The following is an 18,852-nucleotide window of genomic DNA, read 5'->3' as shown; positions in this document are numbered from 1 at the left end:
AGTAGCTCCCCAGACAAGGGCCCAGGAACCCACGGGGTGGCTGGACACATGGAGTTGGGGCGAAGTGCACTCCCAGAGCAGCGGGGCAGCCCCCTCCCAAGGACGCTCTTCCCAAGGTCCTGCAGCTCCAAAGCAGAGGGGAGGGGCAGGACTGGACAGCCAAACCCAGCCTGTCATGGCAGCCCCAGTGCCCAGCAACTCCCTGGTGACTGTGGTCCCCTATCCCCACACTACTGCACCAGAAGGGGGCATCCCCACGCCCAAGGAAGGCTGGCATCAGGGCACACCTCATCACACAGCCAGGGATGTAAGGAGGGAGGGCACAGTCCCAGGCTCAGTGAGGCAGAGGCCTGTGGGAGGTGGGCTCAGGCCTCCTCTGTCCCCCTGGGTCCCACTTCACCACCTCACAAGGGAACAGGGACGATGGGCGAATCTCTCCACATTTCCAACCATCTTTAAGCCAGCAGAACACAGAACCCGCCCCTGCATGGTACCTGCGGTCTCCAAGCAGCCAGGCCCAGGCCCCAGGGGCCCCTGCAGACGCCAGCTGGGACCTGCAGAGGGACCAAGGTAGCCAGCAGCCGGTAGGCACAAGGGAAGTGGGGGTGTAGTCCTCTCCTGAGGAGGAAGCCAAAGAGTGCACAGGGCAATTTTATTCAGTTGGAAATCGATCTGGACAGGGTCCTTCTCCTTTGGTCCTGCCGCTAGCCAGAGAGGTCATCATCATAGCTGCCGGCGTCCCTGAGCTGGCCACGTCACGTCACCGTGTACAGGTCCTCTCGGTGGTTCTTACAGATCTGATAGTGGCAAGTGAGCTTCTGCGAGCAGGCCCAGGGCTTGGTGTGCTCGTCGCGGGGCGGGAGCAGGAAAGCCGCACTCCCCGCCAGCAGCATGTGCCAGATGCTGTGGGTGTAGTAATAGTTGTCACTGGTCATCATGGAGGTATAGATGGCAATGGCCACAGCAGCCATCGAGATGCCGGGCAGGAGGTAGAAGACCCAGCGCTGCCAGGAGGTGGGGTAGCAGTGGCGCCGGTGCCCGCAGCGGTACACCTGGAGAGAACCATCCCGTGAGCGTTGGCACAGCAGGCTGCAGCCACAGCTCCCAGGGGCCCCGTAGGTCTGGACAGTGGGACCGTCGGTGTGACTGCTTGGAGAGGGCCCAAGGGCACAAGGACCTGACAGATGTCAGGCCCGGGCCCCGGGCAGGAAGCTGTGTGGGGCCCTCGCGGGTGCCCCCGGCAGTCCTCGACAGATGTGCAGGACTCAGGCCCAGCAGCAGAAACATGGCCAGAATGACGGGCCAGGCTCTTGTCCCAGAGTTGGGGTCTGCGGGGAGCCCAGACTCTCTTATCCCGACCACCAGGGGAGGGGTGAGGGCAGGAGCACTGGCCTCCCAGCTCCTTACCCACATGGTGACCATGACCACAAAGGCAAAGAGACAAGGTCCCATCATGTTCCAGGCACCCCTGCGGTCCAGCTGCAAGGACATGGCGAAGATCAGCGTGCCCAGGAGAAACAGGACCTGGGCAAGACACAGGGGTGACCACAGGGTCACTGGCTCCCTCAGCCAGTCATTCACGACAACAAGGTCCAGTAGGAACGGGTGACCTGGGCATGGTCATCGTCCTGCTGTCCCCCCGTCTCTTGGCCTTAGAGTTGCTTGCACACTGTGTCCTGCTCTGCACTGCTGGAACCTATGTGTCCCACTGATCCATCCCCAGGGAACTTCTGAGGCACAGACCTGGCCAGGCAAGGCACCAGGGCAGGTGTCTCTAGCAGCCAGAGCCAGCTGAGGCAGAAAAGTCCCCGGAGTGTCCTCAGCACCAGGGGCGGCAGGAGCACAGCTGGGGGCTTGTCAGGCAGGTCTGGTGGGGTTGGCGCTCTAGGCCTCTCTGAAGGGGGCTCTGGGAGAGATGGGCTGGGGGCCTCACTTAACCCTGCCCCCCACCTTTCTCTCCTGGCACCCTCCAAGCAGCCAGCACCCCCACCCCCAGCTGGAGGCAGCGTCTTCCAGAAGACGAGTGGTCATTACAAGACAGGGCAGGTCTCTGAGAGCCACGCCCTCTCCCCGGTCTCTCCCCCAAGAGGCCACATGCCAGGGCCTCTGCTGCCCGGGAGCCCAGACCCAGGCGTCGGGAGTCACTCACATGTTTCTGGGCCGCCTTCAGCCGCGCCATGCAGAGGATGGTGACCCAGATGGACACCCCCGAGCCCAGGAAGTCGCAGTACTGCAGCGTATCGTAGCCCAAGATGCACAGCACCGCCTCCCCGGGCTGGTCACAGGCGTGGTAGAACTGCGGAGCATGGGTGGTGAGCCGCCGCCCAGCCCCCCCACCCCGCCCCTCCCCCACGGCCCGCGGGGCTGCAGCGGGGCTACCGTGGAGAAGAACATGGTGTAGGCGTAGACGGAGGCCTCCACCAGGAGCAAGCGGTGCACCGAGATGGCGATGGGAGCCAAGAACATGAGGTTGCTGAGGGTGAGCAGGACGGTGGCCACCCTCTGCTGGGCCACGGTCTGGGCCGTGCTGTTGTCCGTGCAGCTCCACCCACGCCAGCCTGTGGGCCAACGCGACACCAAGGGAGCTGAGGCGGGGGGCGGGGGCGTCCTTCTGACCTTCAGGGCCTCCCCCTCACCTAGAGGCCTGCAGAGAAACCCCTTTCTCCCCCAGGAGCCGGGTGGGACAGGCTGGGGCAGGCGGGGGGCAGGTGTGGGTAGGGGAGGCCAAGGTCAGGAGGCAGGACTGTCTCTGGGGGTGCCACCTGTGCCTGGGATGCAGGGGTAGGAACGGCAAGAACTTGCTCGGCCAAGCCACTCTCCGGCCTTGACAGAGCAGAGGTGGGCTCCCAGAGGAAGGCACCGGGCTGGGAGACCAAGGGCAGAACTGTCTGGAGGTAGGGCACCTTGCTGGCTCAGTCAGAGGAGCATGCAGCTCTTGATCCTGGGGTCATGAGTTCGAGCCCCATCATGGGTGTAGAGATTACTTAAATAAATAAAAAAAAAAAAAGTGTCTGGAGGCGTCCAGGCCTGGCCCTCACCGGCTTTGCAGCTGCAGCCCGCGTACAGGTAGCTGTGTCTACGCAGCAGGAGGCACTGGCCGTAGGGTCCGCAGTCATTCAGGCAGGGCACCAAGGACAGGGTGGTCTCCACGAGGACCGAGGCCTGCTCACACTCCCTGTGAGGAAGGGGCCACGGGAAGCTAGCTGCTGACATCTGCTGGTCAGTGCTCTCAGCAGGCTCTTGGACAGGAACCCAGACTTGAGGCCCCCAGGCTCCAAGTCCTGGCGGACAGCAGCTGTGAGCTCCGCCAAGGCCCAGACGCCCTTTCCCCTTCACCCTGCCCCGAGTCCCAGTCTCCCAGGGCCGTGTCCTGGACTGGTCCCCCTCCTTGTGTCCTGATTCCCAGGGCTGCAGCAGGAAGGGTGACCAGGGGGAGAAGAATCCCTCATAACTCCCGGAAGGCAACTGACCCCATGTGGCTTGCAAGAGGCTTGGTCGCTCCCAGACCTGGAGCGGGACGGCCTCATGCATGGTCCTGCTCTAATGGTTCTGCCGCCTGCCCCCAGCTGGTAGTCCCCAAGTCTACTTACTCAGGACCCTCGGGGCATACAAGCTGCAGGGAGAGGTACCAGTTGTCTGTCTCTGGGTAGGGGATGATGAGGTCGGCCTTGCGCGCTGCGGCACTCAGAGACAGGGGGTAGCCCTGGAAGAAGGCTGCAGGGAAGGGGGAAGGCCTGATCAGAGGCGGCCAGAGGGGCTGGCCGGGGACACTTGGCCAGATGCTGCGGGCCCATACCTGTGGTGCAGTTGAGCGAGGTGTTGAAGCTGAGGAAGGGGGAGGCGGCATTCACACAGACCGCTACCAAGGTGCTGTTGGCAACTGCGGTCTGGAAGGAGAGGCCGTGCCGTCAGCCCCAGCCCCATTGCAGCTGCCCTAAGTCCCCCCTCTGTCTGGTGCTGGGCTCCGTTCTCAGTGGCTCCTGCTGGCCCAGGGCCCTTCCAGGGCTGGGGACACCCAGCCTGATCCCACCCATAGCCTCATCTCCTTAGCCCAGAGAACAGGCCTCCCTTTCCTCAGACAGAGCCCCTATTCCGCCCCAAGGCCTGCGGGGCTCCTCTTGTTGCCCGGAAGGCTGACCCTGTGTCTGTGCTAACGTCGGCCCGGGAAGACCCAAGCGGCACCCCTCAGCTGGGCAGGTCTGAGCCCACCGATGAAGGCACCTTGTTGGCCTGCAGGGAGACTGTGAGGGAGCCCCCGCTGTCCATGCCCGTGTTCAGGTAAAGCCACATCACCGAGGGTGTGGCCGACCGCACCAGCACCGAGACCCTGTCCGCAGGCCAGAAGCGAACCGACACCACGTCCACGTCTTCCCGAATGACCGGGTAGCTCGTGAGGCAGAAGGGGCCCCCGCCCGCCCTGCCGCTCCTGCCCAGGCCGTGGCAGCCGGGGCTCGGGGGCAGCGGGCTGGCCGAGGCGTTACAGCTCTGGTTTGGGCTGCTCTGCGGGCGGTGCGGGAAGCCGAGACTCCACGGCCTGCAGGCTGTTGGGAGGACAAGGTGCTCAGCTGCAGGAAGGCCTGGGGGTCGGCGGCAGCGGGCAGGGCCACCCGCACCCTGCCCTCTCCACGCAGCCCACCTGTGAGGCCAGCTACAGCCCTGAAAGCCACTGACACATGCGGCCCTGCCAGGCTCTTGGCTGTCACTTGCAGCCACCGGTCCCAGGGTGGGGAGGGCAGCAGCAGGCGGCAGGCCCAGGTGGGGCTGATGCATGTGAGCACCTTCTGGAAGTTTCTGGGCAGGGTGGCCGAGCCCACGGTAAGGCGCACAGGGCAGCCCAGGCTCCCATTGGTGGCACAGCCCTGCAGCTCCAGCCGCAGCTCCTGGGTGTACTCAGGGATGAAGATTCTGTGGCGAGGGGGACACCGTCTGGCTCAGGCTCTGGGGCTTCCACCAGCCTCCCGCATCACTCACACCTGGGGCTGGGCAGCTGGGCCTGAGACCCAGGCCCACACACTGAGGGCAGCGGGACCACCCACTCCACCACACGCTCAGGTTGGGCCTCCCCGGGGGTCCCACTCACTTGAGGTAGCTGGGATGGTCCAGGAGAGTCTGTGGAAGGGGAACGTCGGGCTCCAGGATAAAGACCTCGACTGCCCGTACAACCAGCATGTCGGGCTGGAAGACGTAGGCACAGGTGGGAACAAAACCCTAGGGGGAGAGTGAAGTGTGGGGGAATGAACATGCAGACATGGGGGCGTGGGGGCGCCAGGGCCAGACCGGAGAGCCCAGGAGTGGGGGGCAGGGCCGAAGCAAAGAGCCCAGGCACGGAACGGGGGGCAGGCAGGGCGGGACCAGAGCAGTCTGCCCTGAGGAGGTAAGTGACAGCGACTGGGCAGTCATGCAGGCAGGGATCCTGCCCCCCATCCCCGGAACGCAGCCCTCTTACCTTCACCTCAATCTTCTGGGAGGAGGGGGGCAGGTGGGCAGCCACGAACCAGTCGCCGGGTGCTGGGTGGGAGATGTTGAGGGAAGCGTTGCTCTGCAGCATCTTGATGAAGAAAGGGGACTGCACAGATGTGTTGGCAGGGAAGCTGGTGCCCAAAGGGTTGATGACAGGAGGGGCGCCATAACGGAAGTACCTGGACACAGGGAGAGCAGGACAGGAGTCAGCTGTGGACCCCTGGTGAGCCTGGGCGGACGGGCGGGTGGGCGGGCACCTACACAGTGATCTCGACGTTGGTGCACGCGGGGCCGCTGCCCCGGGACACTTGCAGCAGCCAGCGCAGTAGCACGGTGTCCGGGGGCACGCGGAAGTGGAAGAGTGTGGCGCTGCCGTACCAGCTGTAGAAAGACAGCTTCTGCGGGGACTGGGAGAAATGTTCGGACACCAGCCTGACGTCTGCGGGGCGAAGGTGCTGTCAGCCAGGCCCCCACATGCTCATGGGGTCCCACGGATGATGAGCCTGGCACACGCACCTGGACACGTCGCGGTCCCCTCCGGCCCCGGCAGCTGTCTCTGGTGTGGCGAGGGCCCAGGACTCACCAGCTCTCCTGCTGCCATCACATTCCCACTCAGCTTCCACGCATTTAAGACCAGGGTTGTCATCTTTCTAAACCTCTCCACCCCCACCACTGATCTCTCCGGGGCACAGGCGCAGACCCTGAAGCCATTTCTCTGCCAGCTCTCCCCAGATCACCGACATCCCACCCATCAGCAGCTTCCAGAACGAGACCCCCAACATCTGTCACCCCAGATGCCTCAGACCTTCGAAGCAGGAGAGGCCCCCCTGCCCGTCCTCCCACCCCCTCCTGCACGCTGTCACGGTCTCACTCAGTACACTGCAGCCCCAGCAACTCTGGGGCCACGGGATGGAGGCTGAGGTCACGGGAAGTGTTCGGGGTGGAAGCTCTGTCCCCACCTCACCTGTGTCCTGGGCACCGGCCACCAGAACACGCACCCCACCTCCTCGGACCCTCTCCTGCTCCGTGCTGTGGGGCACGCTGTGCTGAGGGGATTCAGGCCCATGATGACTTGAGACACAGCCAGACGAGAGCCTGAGTACCTCCTAACCCAGAGAGGAGGCGAGCAGAGAACTTCGGGGAGGAGAGTCCAGGCCGGAAGCCCAGCCAGCTGTGAAGACGATGGGACAGCTGGCTCCTATGCTCAAGTGGGTGTGTGCTCATGCCGACTGGTACAGGGACAAGGCAGGAGCCCCTGGCAGCAAACTGCCCACGGCTCCAGCCTGGGGAGCCCCTGTGCCCACCCTCCTAGCAGCTCTCAGGTCCCCAAAACTCAGCGCGTCTCAGGCCAACCTCAGGACCAGCTCTGAGGCTTCTGGGGCTCAGCACAGAGACCGGAGGCCCCACCCTGGCTTAGGCCCCTGCTGGGGGTGTCCACCGACCGAGCCCCACCTGCACCAGAGAGGTGTCTGACCCCACATGTGCTGCCCACCCACAGCCCTCCCTCTTCTGCTCCTACAGGACAGAAGCACTCTGAGCGTTCTCTGTGCTCTTGGGGACAGCTAATTGGGCGTGGGGTCTGGTCACGAGGTGCCTGGGCTGGATGGCAGGGAGTCCAGCCCCAGCACCAGCTCAGGCCTCACACCTCCTGTGACCTTGGGTATCCCTTCCCTTCTCTGAGTCCCAGCTTCCTCATGAGTTGGCTGAGGTAGACAGCACCTCCCTTCAGGTGCCCTGCCCTCCAAAGTTAATGGATATTAAAGTGCTTCCGGAAGAAACGCACTGTGGACACAGCAGGGTGTGGCCTCCCTTTCTTCCAAGCTGAATGCCTCTCTCTGCCCCACTGGGACAGTGGCTGGCTGACACCACCTCAACAGCAGGCCAGGGCCCCTCAAGGTAAGCCAGGTGAGCCGGGAAGGGAGCCAGGAGAGCAGGTGCTCTTCTGCCACCCTTCTGACCCTCCCATGGAGGCATGGGAGAGAAGACAATGACCCACTTGCAAAGCCAGTCTGAGCTCCAAAGGAGCCCCACACAATGGGGTGGGTGCTCAGGGGTAGGCTCTATGTGGGACGAATTCCAGACCTTCCAGGTGGCTGCTGGCCACCGGGTCCCATCCACCAGGCTGTGGCGGAACCGACAGAAACCCCTCCTGAGGCCGCTTCAGCCCCTAGGGTAACATGATGAGAAGGGCGGAGAAAAGTGTTAGGGAGTCGAGGTAGGACATCCCCCCACCCCCACCTTAGAGAAGAAGTCTGCCGGCTGGGCCCCCAGCACCCTGGCCTGAAAGGAGCAAGGACTTTTGGCGTTGCCAGCGCTGGAAGGCCACCCTGAGGGCACCAGGAACACAGCTAGTAGGTGGGACTTTCAGCAGGTGCATAGGAGATAAGAGACCTGCTCGAGCTCCCCCTAAGGCCCAGGGAATCCCCTTCCAGGGCTACATAGCCCCTCCAGCACCCCAGCTCTATAGCCTGACCTCCCTGCCCCAGACACCCACGCAGTTGTCTTGCTGAACACCAGACCATTAGCACATTTCCTCTATCAGGGAACACCAGCTTCACGTACCGCAGCCCTGCCCCACAGGCCCCTCCAAGGATACAGGGTTAGACAGAAAAGAGAGAAAGTCCCTGAGCCTGTCCTGCGAACCCCAGAGAGGGCACACTATCCCACACCCTCCAAAGCAGGATAGGTACCCAGAACAGAGACCCTGCCCAAGGGCAGACTCCAGAAGCCAGAGCCCCACAGCGGCCTGACCTCTCAGCCGGCCTAAGAGGTGAGGGGCTACCCCAAGTTTTCCATCTCCATAAGCCCCCCACCAGTGAGCCCTCACTGAGCCCTGACCCCAGGTTGGAGAAAAAGGTGGACATGAGGGTAGCAATATCCAAAGGAAAATTGAGTCAGGAGCCAATCTCTGGGGAAACCACCTTTCATTCCAAGCCCTGCCAAGCTCAGAGACCAGAGGCACAGCCCTCAAAGAAATAGGAGCTTGGAGGGTTTCAGAGAAGGGGGGAGGGGCAGGGAGCCAGGAAGTGGAGGGAGAGAGCCCCTGGCAGTGCTGGAGAAGCCCCCTGCTGCCCAGGGGGCATTTGGGTCCTCCCAGCCTGGCCACAGGGCCCTCAGGGAGACCCAGGCCACAGTCAGGGGAGGCTACTCAATACCCCCAGGCAGGACCCTGAGGGGCAGCATCTCCTGGTCTAGCCACCTCCTGGGGGTTCAGTCCAGGGTGGGGACTCTCAGACCACCCTGGCCTACCAGGCTCCTCAGGTCCACCTGGGAGTCCAGCCTCAAGAAGCACGGCCAGCGGCTGAAAGTCACTGCACTTGGGTAGGTTATGACCCTTTGAAGGGTGAAGACGGGAAACCCACCTGGGCCCCCCTCCTGGCCCTAAGCAACTTTCTCCCAACCCCTCCCGTCTCTGAGGCCAGAGGTGCGCCCTGGAATCCCACCGCACAATCCTTATTTCCAGTGGGCCTCCCAGCTGGAATCCCAGCGGGCTTCCGCTGCGCTCCTCCGCGTCCCTTCCCGCCTCGGTTGTGCCCTACCTAAACGTGTTGGGAGAACCGGGAAGGGAGGGCGCACTCCAAGGGGCCAGTCTGGACGAACTCGGCCCCGGGGACAGTGGGGGGGGGGCGCCAGCGTCTTTCCACCCTGACTACTTTAACACGGGGCGCCTGCAAAGGGCTGCCCTGGCCCCCCCCGCCTGGGGTGGGGATCCGGGCCCTGCGCCCGCGCCAGGTGAGCGCACAGGCGCCCCCGGAGTGAGTCACAATGCAGACCCCGACTCCCGGCAGCCCCCCAACCCGCCCGGCCCCAGCCCACACGACCCCGCCGCCCCGCATGGCTCCCGCGGGTCCGCGCCGGCTCACCGCTCTTCCTGATGTCGCCGGCGGCGGCAAGCGGGGGCCGAGCGAGCAACATCAGCAGCAGCGGCCCCGCCACGGCCACCGCCACCGCCGCGCCCCCGGTCCCGGTCCCAGCCCGGCCCATGGCTCCGCGCTCGGCCCGGCGCTACCCGGACCGCGTCCCCCGCCGCCCGCCCCCGCCGCCGCCCGGGCAGCCGCCGCCGCCACTGCGGCCCCCGCCGCCGCCGCTGCCGCCTCTGCCCCGGGCTCCCATCGTCCCGGCCGGTCCCAGCCGCCGGCGCCCCGGGCACTTCCGCCTGCGAGGCCCCGCCCCGCCGGTAGCCGGGGCCGGAGCCGGACTCGGGGACGGGGATGGGAAGGAGGACGCTGGCGGGGGACCGAAGCGGGCCGAAGGCGACTTGGGGACACAGGGGGAGCTCGAGGAAAATGGGTCAGAGGAAGGTCGTGGACTGAGAGGGAATGCCGACCCGCCACCGCGCGCGCAGATGGGGGGAGGCAGGGCGGGATAGGAGGGAGGGTCAGGCGGTGCTCGCGGACGTGGAACCGAGAGGACCAGGGGGCGGAGGGCCGGCGCGGGACGCAGTGGGGCGCGCGGGGGACGTGGGACGGAGGGGATGGGGGGGCGGCGGGCTGGCGGGGGACGCAGTGGGGCGCGCGGGGGACGTGGGACGGAGGGGGCACGGGGGCCGGCTAGCGCTGGACCCTGTGGGGCGCGCGGGGGACGTGGGACGGAGGGGGCACGCGGGGGCGGCTAGCGCGGGACCCTGTGGGGCGCGCGGGGGACGTGGAACCGAGGGGGCACGGCTGGGTGCGGCAGGCTGCCGCGGGACGCAGTGGGGCGCGCGGGGGACGGGGAACGGAGGGGGAATGGGGGCGGGGATGGGCTGGCGCGGGACGCAGTGGGGCGCACGGGGGACGTGGGACCGAGGGAGCACGGGGTGGGGCGGGGGCTGGCGCGGGAACCAGTCGGGCGCAGGAGGGACGTGGGACTGGGGTGCATGAGGGCAGAGGGCTGGAGGGGAACCCAGGGACTCAGAAGGGAAAGTGGCGGGGCTTGAATTGGAAACCACTGTAGGTCTGAGGCGGCAGGCGATGCGCGGAAAGCCCGAGTGCTTCCTACAGTCGCTGGGGTCCAGGGACGCAAGCGTCTGGGTTCCCTGAGTTGTGGCCGGGCGACGTGTGATGAGGGTCTCGGGGCCGAGCGCGGAGAAGCTGGGGAGACTCGCGACCACCAGCCGTCGAGTCCTGGGCGCATTTCGGCCTTGTCAGCATAGGCCTAGACTGTATGCCTCCAGCCGGCTGGACTCCCCAGGCCAGGCCTCCACGAAGCCGCTAGGAGTGTGTGTAAAGAACACAATTTTATGGAAAAATGAAAAGGCTCCATGTATGTTTGGGAATTTCGTACTGTATGGTGGCGATTTGCATCCGTGAGTGGGATTCATCCCTCAGCCTTCACATAGGGTTAGATTCCCAACGGGTTAAGGATTTAGGCATTTAAGAAGAAAATTTGGAGGAACATTTTCAGAGTTTTGGGAGAAGCAAAGGCATTTCTAAATATGACCCCAAACCCAGCAGACTAGAGGGGAGACAGAAATTCAACTAGGTGAAATCAAAGCTTTCTCCAGTGCTAGACTGCCTTATGCAAGGTCAAGAAACAATCTATAAACGGGAGGACATGCTTGCAACTCCTATCACAAATGCCAATCTTAATAAGATTGATAATAGCTTATTTTTACTTTTTAAAAAAATTTATGTATTTAAATTTCATTGGGAGGACAGAGAGCACAAGCAAGCAGGGGGAGTGGCAGACAGATGGAGAAGCAGGCTCCCTGCTGAGCAAGGAGCCGGATGTGGGACTGATCCCAAAGGCCCTGGGATCATGACTTGAGCAGAAGGCAGGAGGTTAACCGACTGAGCCACCCGCGTGCCCCTTTTTCTTTTTCTTTTTTTAAAAGATTTTATTTGAGAAAGCATGAGCAGGGCAGAGGGACAGAGGGAGAGGGTGAAGCAGGCTTCCCCGCTGAGCAGGGAGCCTGATGAGAGACTTGATCCCAGGACCCTGGGATCATGACCCGACCCAAAGGCAGACGCTTCACCAACTGAGCCACCCAGGCGCCCTCTTTTTTTCTTATACCTAACAAATCTGCAAAGATCAAGTAGTTTCTTCACACTGGAAGGGTAAGATGGTGGGCCCGTAGACATTTAGTGAGCAGTAGTTAGAGCTTCCAGAAGCCTCTGGTGTTAGCTACCAAAGTGTCAAGAGCAGACACCTTTGCTTCAGTAGTCCCACCTCTGTGCATTTTCCCTGTAGAGATGCTCGCAGAAGTGCGAGATTGCATTAGGGTACAGTGTATGTCCAGATATTGGTCATTAGGCAACGGTGCATTCAAGTCGTGGACATTCATACCGTGATACAAACACTGACATAGTGCGGCTGTAAAGGAGAAACTGGGAAGCTCTATGTACCGATTGGGAATGGTCTGCCAGATGTAGCTTTGGCTGAAAAAAGGAAAGGGCAGAACAATGTGTACAGAAAGCTAGGAAATTTTTTGTAGGAAATTTTTTTTTAGAGAGGGGGGAGGGGTAGAGGGAGAGGAAAAGAGTCTAGTAAGCAGGCCAGGGGCTTGATTTCACAACCCTGAGATCATGATCTGAGCCCAAATCAGAAGTCAGACACTTAGGCTTAAGCAACTGAGCCACCGAGGTACCCCTACAGGAAAGTGTTTAAATATTGTATTTGCATGCACCAAAGGCATAGATGACTGGAAGCATCCAACAGCAGGTTATGCTGATCGACTCTGGGGGAGGGAACCCGCAGGCCTAGGATTGGAAGGAGGGACTTTACCTGTGGGTGTCTTTTGAATTTTGTACTGCTTGGGGCAGGGGATTGAGGGTTGTTTGTTGAGAGCTTACAGAAGGGAAGGGCGGAGACACTGACCCAGCCAGCCCAAGACCCCTGACAGCTGGAGCAGGGTGGAGAGTGCAGAAAGAAGGCCAAGGTGTGAAGCCATTGAAGAGACACTTTGTTCCTTTGGGATCTAGGCTGGGCCCTCCTCACCCCTGGCTCACAGGGGACTCCCTGGGCAGCCGGCCATTCTCAATTTAAAGGGATAGAGGTCAACTGTGGGGTTTTGCTGAGCTTGGATTTAGTGCCCTATGCTGAGCCAGAGTCGTGCTGGGACAGCAGCTGTGGTCAGCACTGAGCACTGGAAAACTCTTCCTACCCTGGGCTGGGCCCAGCTCCCCCACTAGCCCTCCTCACGTCAGTGTGAGGCTCCTGTGCCCCAAGTTCCCCACCACGTAGGAGGGGAGGTGGCGCACAGGCCCCATTCCCATGCTGCGTCTGCGGGCTGGTGAACTTGTGGATGGAGCTGGGGCCCTGGGCTGGTGTCAGGAGACCTGTGCTAAGCACCGGAGCATTAGCGGTGGGAAGAAGCCTAGGACCCACCTGGCAGGGCCTCAGTTGGAAGACGGGAAGCTGAGGCCCCCACCAGGGAGGGCCCTATCTCCGGAGGCTCTTCCCTTCCACCTCCAGTCACACAGAACCATGAATCGGCAGCTAGATGAGATGGTCAACTGTTGAGAATAAAATGACAAAAATATTAGGACACTTAGAACACACTCCTTGGAATAAAGGGATAGGAAATAATTTATTAGGCAAGAGGGACTGGAAACTGGGGAATCACGAAGGAAAAGGTACTCATTTGACTTCATTTTTAACAATGTTACGTAACTATGGGCACCTGGCTAGATCGTCAGTAGAGCATGCGACTCTTGATCTCGGGGTTGTGAGTTTGAGCCCCACGTTGGGGGTGGAGACTACTTTTAAAAAAGTGTGATGTAAGTTTACACACTGTGAAAGTAAAAAGTAGGATAAAAATCATAAAGTCAGGGGTGCCTGGGTGGCTCAGTCGGTGAAGCGTCTGCCTTCAGCTCAGGTCATGACCCCGGAGTTCTGGGATTGAGCCCTGCGTCAGGCTCCCTGCTCAGCGGGGAGCCTGCTTCTCCTTCTCCCTCCTCCTGCCGCTCCCCGTGCTTCTGCGTGCTCTCTGTCTCTCTCTCTGTCAAATAAATAAACTCTTACGAGTCATCAAGTCAAAAGACAAATGGGAGTGTACATGTGCTGTGCGTATGATAATGGGTTATTGTACATAAGATAGAAAAGAGATTTACACATTAAAACCAAGAAAAACAGACTCAGGCCATGCACAGTCCATCACAAGAGAAGGTGCGGGAAGACACCAGTGGCCGGCGTGAGCCGCACTGCTCGGTCGCACTGGTGAAAACTCAAGTGCTAGTGTGATTTTAGCACAGATAAACGGGCGTCTGTCAGAAGCAGATGGCAGTCCTCTCCCTGTGCAGGGAACAGGTGCCTCACACTGTGCCCATGGGAGTGCAAACCGCCTCAACCTTTTGAAGGTCACCGTGGCAACATTAAAATGTAATGAACAAACCCAGGAGCCTAAGGGCAGACACACAGGAATGCGCAGCAGAGCCTCCATAGTTGCAGGAACCTGGGAACTCTACGAAGAAATTGGGATGCGCACCATAAATTTCTACACAGCTTCTAGACAGGTGTGTGGGTCTTCTGCAGGAAGAGCGACAGAGTGGAGCAATCCAGCTGCTGGATCACATGCATACATCCCATTTCCAAACTGGAATGTTCTCAGGTCCTCTCAGCAGCTCTGTGGGTGTAGACCAAGTGGACTGCTGTCCGCTCAGGCAGACGGGAAGACGGAGCGGTGGACGGTGGGTAAGGGGAGATATTTACCCCACACGGAGCCTATGTCTGGCCAATTATTGTGCTTGCTTTGGAAAGAAATTTCAAAAGTTACAAAAGAAAAAAAACACCTATAATCCGGTTTTATTCAACGAATCGGAGGAAGGACTATAGCACTTGAGGCCTCTGAGGCCTCAGGACCCACATGGCAGAGGGAGAGGAAACTGTGCAGCCAGTCATGCTGCCACCCTGGGCCCAGCTGACATCCGGCCTCAACTCCCATGGCTTCCCTTCCATCTAGAGGCAGGTGCTCAGCCCTGCACAAACTGTGGGAATGCTTGAGGTCTTCAGACACCCTGGCTGCTCTTTTCCATCCTACCTGTCTTCCATAACTCACATGGGCTCCTCCTCCAAGTGCCTCTTGTGGGAGGCCCTGTGAAGACCCCAGGTCAGAAGGAGCTCCCCGCTCTGCGTGCTCATGGCCTCCTGTCACACCACCGCATTGCGGGCTTCCTGTAGGAAGGAGCTGGGGTCACACCCTCTGTGGTCTGGGGAAGGAGATGCTGACCTTCCTCTTCCTCTTTGTCCCCATGCCCCAACTTATTGGCATAAACTGGACCAGGATCCCTAGAATTTGGGTTTCACAGGAATGGTTTACCCAAAAGTTTTGGGAACAGCATAAGGTTTTTGAATCTTTATTTTACTGAAATAAAATTGTTATTTTTTTAAAGTCCAACTACTATTATCATTTCATAAAGGAAAGATCATTTTCCAACTAAAAAACTAAGAAGTACGTATTCTTAGGATTATGTATAAATAAAGGTTAACCTTTTTTTTTCTTTAAGTTCAGCGTGTGGTTCTTATTTATCCCTATTTTATCCGGGCAAATGCATGCTTCCTGTCCTGGGTGTTGGGCACACATGAACCAGAAGATGAAGGGTACAAGCAATACCCTCAGACTCTTCGCGTGGGACGAGATCCAAATGCATTGGAGCATGGTGAACAGAGTAAATTGCTGGTCCCCTTCTAAGGGGTCGGTGAAGAGGGTGACGGGGTAGAAGATGCGTGCTGGGGCAGGAGGACCCAAGAGTTGTGCTCTGGTTTGAACGCTCTCATTGGCAGCCCTCCCAAGTTGCTCTGGGCTGGCAGATGCCCGAGAGGCTAATCGGGGCCTGTCCTAAGAGAAGGAGCCCACTTTTCCTGGCTGTTCCCTGCAGCAGCCCGAGCAGGGACAAATAGAGGTCTGACATGACTAAAATTGGAGTCCTGGGCACTTGGGTGGCACAGTTGGTTAAACATCGACTCTCAGTTTCAGCTCAGGACCTGATCTCAGGGTTGCGAGATCGAGCCCCGAGTGAGGCTCCACGCTCAGTGCAGAATCTGTTTGAGTTTCTCTCTCCCTTCCTTCTGCCCCTCCCCCTCTCAAATAAATAAGTCTTTAAAAAACCAAATAAAATAGGAGTCCCAAGAGGACTGGAAAGAGAGAAGGAGGCAGGAAAAATATGTGAAAAATTAGTAGCCGAAAAGTCTCAGATTTAGTGAAAGACATTACTTTACAGATTCAAACAGCTCAGTGACCACAAGAAGAAACCATACAAAGAAAACCACACCCAGGCACAACTACTGAAAACCAAACTTGAGCAGAAAATATTGAAAGCACCCAGAGAAAAATGACATTCAAGGGAACAACAGTTTGAGTGATTTCTAACTTCCCACGAGCCAGAAACAATGGAGCCCAGAAGACAGTGGAACGTCATCTTCGAAGTGCTGGAAGAAAAATACTCTTGTCAACCCACAATTCTATAACTGGCAAAAACATCCTTTAAGAATAAACAAAATAGGGGCACGTAGCTGGCTCAGCTGGAAGAATGTGCCACTTTTGATCTCAGGGTAGTGAGTTCAAGCCCCACGCTGGGTGTACAGCTTATTTTAAAAAACCACAACAGGGCACCTGGTGGCTCAGTCATTAAGCGTCTGCCTTCGGCTCAGGGCGTGATCTCAGGGTCCTGAGATCGAGCCCCATGTCGGGCTCCCTGCTCCGCTATGAGCCTGCTTCTCCCTCTCCCACTCCCTCTGCTTGTGTTCCCTCTCTTGCTGGCTGTCTCTCTCTCTCTCTCAAATAAATAAATAAAATCTTAAAAAAAAAAGAAAGAAAAAACCACAACAACATAGGTGAATGGAGGAAGAAGAGGGAGTATTTATATAATGGAATATTACTCAGCCATAAAAAAGAATGAGATCTTGCCATTTGTGACAAATGGACGGACCTTGAGGACAAAATGCTAAGTGAACTAAGTCAGTCAGGAAAAGACAATGGCTATAGGATTTCACTTATCTGTGGAATTTAAGAAACAAATAAATGAACAAATGAAGAGAAAAGAAACAAAACAACAGACTCTTAGATACCAAGAGCAAACCAGTGGTTGCCAGAGGGGAGGTTAGTAGGGGAATGCGCTGAATAAAGGGGGTGAAGAGGTACAAACTTCCAGCTATAAAATCAGTAAGTAACGGAGATGAGAAGTACAGCATGGGGAATGTGGTCGATAACGCTGTGATAATGTGTGGTACAGACAGTGACTATCTCCTCATGCTGAGGGTTGAGTAATGCATCGAATTTTCAAATCAATATGTAGTACACCCGAAACTAATGTAACATGTGCCAACTACACTTTGATTAAAAAAAAAAAGGCAGAGGGGCACCTGGGTGGCTCAGTCAGTTGAGTGCCCTACTCTTGGTTTTGGCTCAGGTCATGATTCAGGGTCCTGGGGTCAAGCCCGGTGTCAAGCTCTGTACTCAGGGGGGAATCTGCTTCTGGATTCCCTGTCTTCCTCTACCCCTTGCCAGCTTGCTCCCGTGATCTCTGTCTCTCTCTCTCTAAAATAGATAAATAAATCTTAAAAAAAAAAAAAAGGCAGAGATTGTCAAACTGAATCTGAAAAATAAATAAATAGGGGCGCCTGGGTGGCTCAGTCGTTAAGCATTTGCCTTTGGCACAGGGCGTGATCCCAGCGTTCTGGGATCGAGCCCCACATCAGGCTCCTCTGCTGGGAGCCTGCTTCTTTCTCTCCCAGTCCCCCTGCTGTGTTCCCTCTCTCGCTGACTGTCTCTCTCTCTGTCAAATAAATAAATAAAATCTTAAAAATAAATAAATAAATAAATAAATAAATAAGTAAATAAATAAATAAAGACCAGACTATCTAGAAATGATTGAGTTCAACTATAAAGACATGGATGAGTTAAAAGTAACTGGATGGACAAAGATAAATCACACGATAAGGAGCACGAGGAACTGGAGCGTCTCTATCTCTATCAGATAAGGTAGACTTCAAAAGAAAGATTATGATCAAACACACGCAAAGCTATTTTGTAGTAATGAGAGTTCCATTCATAAGGAAGAAAGGTGTGTACACACCTATTAAGAGAGCTTTGAATTACATGAAGTAAAAATGGGCAGAATGAAACAAAGAAATAGGCATTTTCACGTGAGGAGAGCAGGAGACTTGACGGCCCTCTCACAGCCGTTGGTGGAACATGCTGGAGGAAACAACCAGGAAAGACAGAGGGTTTAACCCACGCTGTCAGCAAGTGCGAACTCATTGTTACCAGAGCCTGCCTGCCACTACGGCAGACTGGACATGCTTTTCAAGTTCCCCAAAATGGGTCAGTGCTGGGCCACAAGCAATTCTTGATGAACTGAAAAGAGTTTAAGTGATCAGAATACGTTTTTCTGACCACAGTGGAACTGAAGCAGAAATCCGTCACAGCGACACGTCTAGAAATGAGTGAAAACCAGATGGGAGAGCCGCTCCTGGCTGTGGGCTAGCAGGTGACGGCCGTGCACACCTTTGAAGCCCCAGGCCCACCATGTCCTGTTACACATGACGGAAACTTCCACGTTTATCCAAAGTTTAAAAACCGCTGATGGGGCGCCTGGGTGGCTCAGTCGTTAAGCGTCTGCCTTCAGCTCAGGGCGTGATCCCGGGGTCCTGGGATCGAGCCCCACATGGGGCTCCTCCGCTGGGAGCCTGCTTCTTCCTCTCCCACTCCCCCTGCTTGTGTTCCCTCTCTCGCTGGCTGTCTCTATCTCTGTCAAATAAATTAAAAAAAAAACTTAAAAAAAAAAAAACCAACGCTGGGAGAGGGGCGCCTGGGGGCTCAGCTGGTTAAGTGTCCGACTCTTGGTTTTGGCTCCAGTTTCGGGTTCGGGGACCCTTGTTCAGCAGGGAGCTTGACTCTCGTTCTGTCTGCCTTGCTTGTGCTTTTTCTCTCTGACAAAAATAAATAAATAAAATCTTAAAAAAAAAAAAAGACCCTTCTGAGATAATCCAATTTGCCAATATTTCCTTCCATTTTGTAGGTTGAGTTTTCACTTTCTTGATAGTTCCACACTGTTTACCAAAGTGGGTTTTGTCAATTGAGAGTCTATCCAGCCGTACGTGAATTTCAATGGTCCACCATCTCGCTAATACTTGCAATTTCAGACTTCAAAAAAAATTTTTAAAGATTTTATTTATTTATTGGGGGGGAGGGGCAGAGGGCGAGGGAGAGAGACAGCATCTCAAGCAGACTCCCTCCTGTGTGCATCAACAGATCTGAGTGAGATCATCCCCTGATCCAAAATCAGGAGTCAGAAGCTCAACAGACTGAGCCACATAGGCGCCCCAGGCTCAGATTTTTACTGTGAGTTTACTTGCATTTCTCCCATTGGTCCTGAGTCTGAGCACCTCTGTGTGTGTTTCTTGGCTGTTTGGATTTCTCTGGAGAAGAGAATCTCCAAGTATTTGTCTGCTGTACCACTGAGTTATTGGTCT

General features: G+C 57.6%; 1 protein-coding gene across 1 annotated transcript; it reads right to left on the bottom strand.

The window, feature by feature from the left end:
• Positions 1–638: 638 nt before the first annotated feature.
• Positions 639–9,444, bottom strand: PGAP6 (post-glycosylphosphatidylinositol attachment to proteins 6). The gene is made up of 13 exons (XM_040635640.1): positions 9,324–9,444; positions 5,722–5,899; positions 5,447–5,639; positions 5,081–5,208; positions 4,637–4,905; positions 4,222–4,541; positions 3,797–3,887; positions 3,591–3,714; positions 3,039–3,175; positions 2,380–2,558; positions 2,150–2,296; positions 1,408–1,524; positions 639–1,052 (listed from the first exon to the last, which is right to left on the bottom strand). Exons 1-13 carry the CDS (start codon positions 9,442–9,444, stop codon positions 756–758), a joined length of 2,301 nt encoding a protein of 766 aa, XP_040491574.1. The 3' UTR covers positions 639–755.
• Positions 9,445–18,852: the final 9,408 nt, after the last annotated feature.

This window comes from Ursus maritimus, unplaced genomic scaffold (assembly GCF_017311325.1).
Source record: "Ursus maritimus isolate PB19 unplaced genomic scaffold, ASM1731132v1 scaffold_2, whole genome shotgun sequence".
NCBI lineage: Eukaryota > Metazoa > Chordata > Mammalia > Carnivora > Ursidae > Ursus > Ursus maritimus.
Note: the sequence above shows the minus strand (reverse complement) of the source record. Positions and strands in the feature narration are given on the sequence as shown.

Bases quoted from the DNA above. Each gene is read 5' to 3' on its own strand.
- PGAP6 (XM_040635640.1), bottom strand. From the start codon at position 9,444: ATGGGCCGGGCTGGGACCGGGACCGGGGGCGCGGCGGTGGCGGTGGCC. The intron at 5,900-9,323 runs GTGAGCCGGCGC...TTCGCCCCGCAG, and splicing joins CGGCGACATCAGGAAGAGCG to ACGTCAGGCTGGTGTCCGAA. The intron at 4,542-4,636 runs GTGGGCTGCGTG...TCCTCCCAACAG, and splicing joins GGCTGTAGCTGGCCTCACAG to CCTGCAGGCCGTGGAGTCTC.